This window comes from Priapulus caudatus, unplaced genomic scaffold (genome assembly GCF_000485595.1).
Source record: "Priapulus caudatus unplaced genomic scaffold, Priapulus_caudatus-5.0.1 Scaffold658, whole genome shotgun sequence".
NCBI classification, from domain to species: Eukaryota; Metazoa; Priapulida; class Priapulimorpha; order Priapulimorphida; family Priapulidae; genus Priapulus; species Priapulus caudatus.
The window spans coordinates 23,417-32,155 of NW_014577719.1; the positions used below are offsets into that span (position 1 = coordinate 23,417).

The 8,739-nt window shown below is 48.1% G+C and overlaps 1 protein-coding gene across 1 annotated transcript in view; it reads right to left on the reverse strand.

Annotated features, from left to right (window-relative positions):
• LOC106812530 (dopamine beta-hydroxylase-like) overlaps nucleotides 1-8,739 on the reverse strand; it is a 27,461-nt gene that overhangs the window by 2,042 nt on the left and 16,680 nt on the right. The window contains exons 9-11 of the mRNA XM_014816427.1: nucleotides 4,713-4,879; nucleotides 3,850-4,032; nucleotides 790-917 (exon numbers count right to left, since the gene is read on the reverse strand). Coding sequence (XP_014671913.1) covers nucleotides 790-917; nucleotides 3,850-4,032; nucleotides 4,713-4,879 — 478 coding nt within the window. The remainder of the gene's footprint in view (nucleotides 1-789; nucleotides 918-3,849; nucleotides 4,033-4,712; nucleotides 4,880-8,739) is intronic.

The following is an 8,739-nucleotide window of genomic DNA, read 5'->3' on the forward strand; positions in this document are numbered from 1 at the left end:
ATTAGCATGCATTTTTACAGTTATAAATTATATTATTATAACTATTATAAAACCAAGATAAAACTAATATAAACTATTATAAACTATTATAAATATAGTTATTGCAGTTGAAATGTTGACGGAAATGACGTCAAGCAAAGGACTGCTCGCTGATTGGGCCGTTTTGATTCTGGCAGCAGCCACCCACGTTCATATAGTAAGAGGTTAACGCTCTGGTGAGTAGGCCCTAGCGGCCGTTACGAGCAGGAGCGGTAATCATTAACGTTAGGAAAACCTGGGCACCTTATTATAATTAAAGCGAGAGACAGAGATCTAGTTTTAATATCATACTACTGTAAGGGATATGTCCTATCTATATTAAAAGTATAATTTCAACTAAATATTGTTTCATTTAGTATATAATGGACGAGCGCAAACACAAGTCTTATAATTATGATTCATAAAGTGGCAAACTTGGATAGAGATTTTTTATGCTAAAATACTGTTGGGCATTTGCTCTATAAATTAAAAGTATAATTTATACAAAACCCCGTTTCATATATATATAGGCCTATATTATATAAATATGAGATAGAGATTAGTCATATAGTTGTGAATATCATGGCAGATATCGCCATCTAGTGGCTGATTTAGGTTTTAGTAGTGTTACATCCGCCTTATTATTATTAGGAACATCAGGATTTTTTTTATTATCAGCCTCTACATTTACAGTTTCTCTAAGATCTCTAATAATCAACCCCCCACCCATCTCACACCAGAACCAAACAAAAATAACAAAAAACTACTCACTAGTGCATGAAGTTGAAGTAACTTTGCAGCACGTCGCTGTCGATCGAGCTCTTGCACACCTCGAGCGAGACTCGCGGGTAGTAATGCACGTAGTTCACACACATCTCGTCCCGTATGCCCCAGCCTCCCTGCAAGAGAGACGCACGCACGCACGCACGCGCGCGCTATATTTCACACACCACCACTTCCCCCCTCTCCGTTCAACCACCATGTTTTGACTGTATATGCAAAGTTTTAGTGCATGAATGAGAGATTGAATTCCGCAACTATCCGCGCAATAACTTTCCGCAAGATTCAACAACTTGTCGTCACTGCCTATATATCGTCGCGTCGCCACTGTCGGCAACGTCGCTTCTATGTACGTCGTCACTGCCTATCGTCGTCGCTACTGTCGCCAACATCGTCACCACTATCGTCAACGTCGCTTCTATGTACGTCGTCACTGCCTATCGTCGTCGCCACTGTCGGCAACGTCGCTTCTATGTACTTCGTCACTGCCTATCGTCGCTACTGTCGCCCAACATCGTCACCACTATCGTCAACGTCGCTTCTATGTACGTCGTCACTGCCTATCGTCGTCGCCACTGTCGGCAACGTCGCTTCTATGTACTTCGTCACTGCCTATCGTCGCTACTGTCGTCAACGTCGTCGCCACTGTCGACAATGTCGGCTTCTATGTACGTCGTCACTGCCTATCGTCGTCGCCACTGTCGGCAACGTCGCTTCTATGTACTTCGTCACTGCCTATCGTCGCTACTGTCTTCAACGTCGTCGCCACTGTCGACAACGTCGCTTCTATGTACGTCGTCACTGCCTATCGTCGTCGCCACTGTCGGCAACGTCGCTTCTATGTACTTCGTCACTGCCTATCGTCGCTACTGTCTTCAACGTCGTCGCCACTGTCGACAACGTCGCTTCTATGTACGTCGTCACTGCCTATCGTCGTCGCCACTGTCGGCAACGTCGTTGCCCACAGTTGTCAAACGTCGTCGCCACCCGGCAACCTCGCTCTACAACCCTGGCGCGAGAATCGGCGTCTCGCGTGTTTCTGCGACGAACGAACGCCAACAATTTACATCAACTAATGTGGGCCGCTGGGTGGGCCAATCGAGCCGATGTAGCGGGGCGGGCGGTGGTCGGAGTAGGGAGAGTAAGCTGGGTTTACACTATCAACTTTCGTTGCTGAAAGTTTGTCCGAATTGATCGAGGCTTTCTCTAGTTGAGAGATTAGAACATGTTTAATTCGCGTTAATTTTTTGGTCAGCGAGTTGATCAAATTTTTTTGTGCGCGACGCGAGGCGCGAGCGTGCTGGGGGTGTAGGAGTATTGGGGAGGATTGGGAATGGTTTCCCTCTATCGCGGGAGAGGGAGCGCGTTTTTCGCTATCGGCGGCACGCTTAGCGAGCACGAAATTAATACGTGGCAAATAGACGTGATCCGACGTTCGCCCCGCGCGCACACTGCGTGTCAAATGTTTTAACGTTTGCCGACTCGCGTCGATAACGGGTAAGCAGGTGGGGTGTGAGACAGGTGATGAGTAGAGAAGCGCGTGGAAGGGTAAAACGTTGTTGAGGAGGGAGTGTGTAGTGCAGGGGGGGGGACGCGTGGCGGACGATGTCGAGTAGTAGGTAAGACGACGAACTGCAGGGCGCGTGGGGGTGGGGGGGGAGGGTGGCGTGGCTCTATGCGTATGTGTAAGTGGTCGTAGGTTGCGAGGTGTCTCGGTGCGTTTTAAACGCGGTGCTGCTCGTGCGCGAGCGTAGAAGGGCGCGAGTGTGGCACGAAGAGTGTGTGAGCAGCAGAGAGCAGTGAGATTGCTGACAGCGAATCCGACTTCTCTGCCGGCGGGTGGGGGGGGGAATGTGTATGTATAAATTCAAAAGATGGAATAGAATATTAAAACCGGGTAAGTATGTATGTTGATCGGCCATTAAATTCATGTGTGATGGTCGGTCGGGTGGCTCGGTGTTGTGCGTGGGGGGTTGGACGGCGTTGTCCGGTTACCATAGGTGAGTTTAGTGCGGTCTTCTGTGTGTGTATTCGCAGACGTCACGAGGGCGTTCCCTGGAATGCAAACACGCCACTAAATGTCATCACTTTAGTAAATACGCATGTCAACTCTGCCAGGTTAATACACAGACTAGCTTGCTATCTATTGGGAGAACTATAGAGCATTGCATTCTTGCTGTGTACCTCTTATACTCAGTTGTTTTAGTAATTGTTCTATACGCCTTGGTAATAACAGGTATATTATCCTCCTCTCACAAAAAAACATTCTCATTTTCTTTACCATTGATCTTGTTCCCTTACGCTCTCTCCAGTTATATCTATTGATCGGTTACTATTTGTCTCGTTTTCCGACTTCCCGCCCGTTTATAGTGTGTATTATGAGTATATAGCGTACATTAGTGGTTGCGCCCGTCCATCCGCTCTTCATCTCACATCTAATGCATCTAATCAGGCGTCACCCCCTCCTCACCACCCTCTAGGCTCTGTCTTTCTCGCTCGCTCTTTTTTCTGCCTTGTCCCGTTTACTATTTCTGTCTCTCATCTCTCTCTCCCACGCGCGCAAGCGCACGCACGCACGCACGCACGCACGCGCGCAGGAACCACACACGACGGCAATCGCACGCACACAAAACGGCACCAGTACACATAACCGGCGCGGCGCGGTTCTTTCTGTGCTATCTCTAGTCTGTTGTCGTCCATACTCTCTCCTCTCTACACTACCTCCCGCACGACGGGAAGCGGGAGATGATATGGGTGAATGGATGAGGACGGAGGGACGGAGTGAGTGGGACGAAGTACGAGAGAGAGTAGAGAGAAAGAGCGCCGCTCAAGGAAGCGAGCGGGGGGAAGAGAGAAGAGACGAGAGAGAGGAGATGAGAGAAGAGAGAGATTGGAGGGGCAGCCCGGAGATGAGAGACAGACAGAGAGAGAGAGAGGAGAGAGAGAGAGAAGGAGAGAGCAGAGTGAAAGAGATAGAGAGAGAGAGCGAGAGAAGAGAGAGACGAGAGAAATGAGAGAGGAGAGAGAGAGAGAGAGAGGCTCCATACTTACGGGAAGCACGTGCACCTGTCGCTTGAGCAGGCGGATCTCCTGGAAGTGCGTGCTGTAGTGGTTGTCGCGGTTCAACTCGGCAAGTTCGACCCCGTCACGGGAATGCTTCGTCCAGACTCGCTGCCCCGTCAGGTGCGTGTGAAGCTGCGATGCGAACACGTGAATACCCTTCGCCGGCAGAGACTGCAAACACACGAGATTGTCACGAGATTGTCACGAGATTGTCACGAGATTGTCACGAGATAGTCACGAGATAGTCACGAGATTGTCACGAGATTGTCACGAGATTGTCACGAGATAGTCACGAGATAGTCACGAGATAGTCGCGAGATTGTCACGAGATTGTCACGAGATTGTCACGAGATAGTCGCGAGATTTTCACGACATTGTCGTGAGATTGGAGCGGGATTGTCGTTAAGCCAGTCCGTCTGTTCATCGGTCTGTCATTCCTTTCGTCATCCCGTCAGGTTGTTTGGCCGTCTGTCCGTCCTTCCGTTTGCCGAGTCTATAAGTTCTTCTATTTATCCGTTCCTGTGTCCCGTCCGTCGGTAATTTTATTTGTCAGTCTGTGTGTCCGTACGACCGTTGACTTATCTGGCCATCTGTCCGTCCGTCAGTCTGTCCATCTGTTGGTCTATTCCATGTTCTGTCCGGTAGTCCGTCCGTCCATCGGTCCCTCTGTCCGTCTATCCGTTTATATTGTTACGAACGCACATAAACGAAAAGCGATAGGTATAGATATATGCACCAGCACAAATTCCTACCAACCCATCACTCTACAGATTAACCCACCACCCCATCACCCCATCAACTCACCACCCCATCACCCCATCACCCCACCACGTATCACAGTACGTACATACCGCGCGCGTGCATTCCATGATGCAATCTCCCTTGATGTCGAAGTGTTTCATGTGCGGAGGGATGGCCATCTTGGGCGTGTACTCCAGCCCTAGCTCCATAACGCCGGCGTCATAGCGACGCAGCTTATCGGTGTAGTAGAACCTGATGCCAGAGCTGTCCACCCAGTCTACGCAACACAGTCACAGACTATAATCTACCCTATATAGTTGACAGAACAAGGGCGACGAAACTTGACGGACAGTGGCACGCACAATTGACGACAAGTGGCGACGACGATAGGCAGTGACGGGGGGACGTACGATAGAAGCTGACTGTTGAACGATAGTGGCGACGACGTTGACGACAGTGGCGACGACGATAAGGGCATGACGACGTACATACGAAGCGACGTTACACTAGTGGGCGGGACGATAGGCAGTGACCTGAGCGGAAATATGAAGCGACGTGGTGACGAATAGTGGCGACGACCGTTGACGAACAGTGGCGACGACGATAGGGCAGTGACGAACGGTAACATAGAAGCCGACTGTTCGCGCCGGAGAGTGGCGGACGACGTCGACGACAGTGGCGAGACGAATAGCAGTGACGACGTACATAAGGGAAGCCGAGACGTTGACGATGGAGTGGCGGGACGACGTGACGGACAGGTGGCGACGACAATAGGGGCAGTGACGACGTATCACTAGAAGCGACGGAGTTGGAAGATAGTGGGGGACGGACGTTGACATGGGGATGCCCAGGGCACGACGATAGGGCAGTGAACCGAACGTAACATAGGAAGGTCGACGTTGCCCGAGGAAGCGTGCGGAACGACGTTTGACGACAGTGCGCAACGACGATAGCAGGGACGATCGTACATGAGAAGCGACGTTCCGGGACATGGCGACGCGACGGATATATAGCCGTGCCCGACGAAGTTGTTGAATAGTGCGGAAAATTGTTTGCGCGAATAGTTGCGGAATTCAATCTCTCATTCAGCGCACTAAAACTTTGCGATACCACAGGTCAAAACATGGTGGTGAACGGAGAGGGGGAAGTGGGGATGTGTGAAAATATTAGCCGCGCAGCGTGCGTGGGCGCGTTGCGTGGCTCTCAGTTGCCAGGGAGCTCGGGGCAACGACGGAGATGTGTGTGAACTACGGCACTACGGGTCACCCGCAGTCTCGCTCGAGGTTGCGCAAGAGCTCGAGTCGACAGCGACGTGTCTGCAAGTTACTGTCAACCTGTCATGCACTGAGTGAGAGTCTTCTTTGTTATTTTTGTTTTGTCTCGGTGTGAGGATGAGTGGGTGGTGGATTATTTAAGCAGCTTAGAGAAAACTGTAAATGTAGTAGCTGATAAATAAAAAAAGTCACTGATGATTTCTCTTCTTAATATATAATAAGGCGATGTAACACTACTGAAAATCCTAAATCAGCCACAGATGGCGATAATCTGCGCATGATATTCACAACCTAACGTGACTAATCTCTATCTCATATTTAATAATAACATAGGCCTATATATATATGAAACCGGGGTTTTTGTATCAATTATACTTTTTAATTGTAGAGAGCGAATGCCCAACAGTATTTTAGGCATAAAAAATCTCTCCATCTCGGAGTTCTGGCACTTTATGAATCATCAATTATAAGAGACTTGTGTTGCGCTCGTCATTATTAAATCCGAAACAGTAATTAGTTGAAATTATACTTTTCATATAAATGAGGACATCATCCGGCGGTACAGAAGTAATGAATACATAAAACTAGATGCTACGGTCTCGTCACTTCATTAGTAGATGGAAGGTGTGCCCAGGTTTCACGACTGACCGGTTACACTCATAAAATCTAAAACAGCCAATAGATGGGCGAAATGTGTCCTAACGCTGATGTCTGTAACGTATATAATCTATCCGAAGATGCTAAGCTGACCATCTATAGTATGATGGCGCCCGGCGCTCTCACCCAGTCGGCGTGCTGCTAGGCGCTGGGATGCAGTGTGGGCTGGGTACAGGGGCCTATAATTAGGAGGCGATCTCGTCAAAATATTTACTGAACGAGCTCTGCTGCCCCAGAGGTAGCTACACGTGAGGTGCGCTGTCCTCTCGTATGCTTTTCTCTCACTCACGCTGGCACAGGTCAGCTCTCTCTTCTCTGGCTCCGTCTCCCGGCCGTGCTCATCAATTCTCTTTCTCTCTCTCTCTCTCTCTTCCGGGCTCCTTCGCGGATCTCGTCAGGTCTCTGCTCTCCTCCACTCTCCCTCTTAATCCGTAGCTCTCAGCTCTCCAGATCGCGCTCCTCTCTCTCGCGTCTGATCCTCTCTCTCTCATCTCTCTCGTGCTTCTTCTCCTCTCTCTCTCATCTCTCTCTCTCTCTCTCTCCCTATCTCTCGCCTCTCTCCTCTCTCTCCTCTCTCTCCCACATCTCGTCTCGCTCGTCTCTCTCTCTCTCTCTCTCTCTCTATATATATATATATATATATAATAATAATATATATATATTACCTCTTCGATCAGCTATAACAGCGGAGACCTGGACGTCAGAAAAACCAACGTACGCTGCCGAACTACGGCCGCGTATCGTGAACTCCCCTGCCAGGCGCGCTGCTGACAGAAGCTCTACAAGCACACCGAACTTTCGATCAATGCAATCGTTCGAATGGCCGATCGCTTCCCGGTTCGTATATTCGCGACGCAAGAGGAGCGCGTTATCGCGCAGGCCAGAGCAGACACAGCTGATCAATTATAATGACGGCCGATCATATAGTAGTCAAATTACGGGATACTTTCATTATATTAAGTTTTTAAGAGGATCTCTTCGAATTCCGCATTATCTTTTTTTATACTATTATAATATTGTTCTTGCATATTATGGAGTCTTGTGCCAGACCTCAGCTCATCGCCTGAATAGTAGCGCGCGTACGTGGGTGGTTTAGTGTGCGATCGGAGAGCGCCGTCTCTTACTGTGTACTCCAACTACCGTTATCTTAAATCTCGGCGAAATCGTAAAGAGTAACAGTATGTAAGAAGAATCGATAATACTGTATCATATATAGTTTATATATATATATATCGATATACTTTTTAACATAGTTTAGATCGAGTTTTCTTCACATCAACTGTTATGTAATGTTGCAGTCTCATTAATGCATAGTGGCACCATAAATGTCTCGCCCACATGACTCGTCTTCTAACTATGAAAATATTATGATATACTCATTAATATATATTCATCGGGATGAATCAGAAGTCGAGTATCGCATAATGTACAGTGATACACCGCTGTCATGCACTATTATCCCTTACTCTGCTTAAAATGTCTTTAATACTTGTTTCTTAACGCGGCCGAGCGAAAATGCCCTTTGGAAAACGGAAAAAAAATCTTTAAAAAAACCAAAAAGAAACATACTTTACATATTTGCGTGAACTGTTCTGATTGTGTGATGTCCTTAATTATTAGGCGAATTGAACAAATGCCACCGGACGACCATCCTCCTCCGTACCACCTGTCAACAACAGCTGCAAAGAGAAAGGCTCTGCCCATTCAGGTAGGCGTGAAAGAAAGGCAGCGCTCTGGCTACTTCTAAGATAGCCGTGAAACGAACGGCGCGCTCTGCCATTCTAAGATAGCGTTAAACAAAGGCGGCATCTGCATTCTAGATAGTGTGAAACAAAGGCGACTCTGCATCTAGGTAACGTAAAATAGCGGGTCTGCTACTCTAGAAAGAGTGAAAGAGAGATGGCTCTGCCACTATAGGGTAGGGTGAACTTTGGCTGACACCAAACCGTCATTTGAAAATGCTCACAAAGATATAGATCGCCAGACGAAACGCGAACGAAGTAATCACAATATGTTGAAACAATATAAGCATTTATTGACATGTCCGGGGAAGAATGTAGAAAACATTGCTTCCGCTAAACAATAGATTTCGTGGCTTCAGAATAAATACATGTACAAGAGAACTACTGATTAGACAGGCCGTACAGATGGCGGGTGAGAGCTTAGTTTTAGGCTCTACGAACCACACAATATTTTATCACGATCG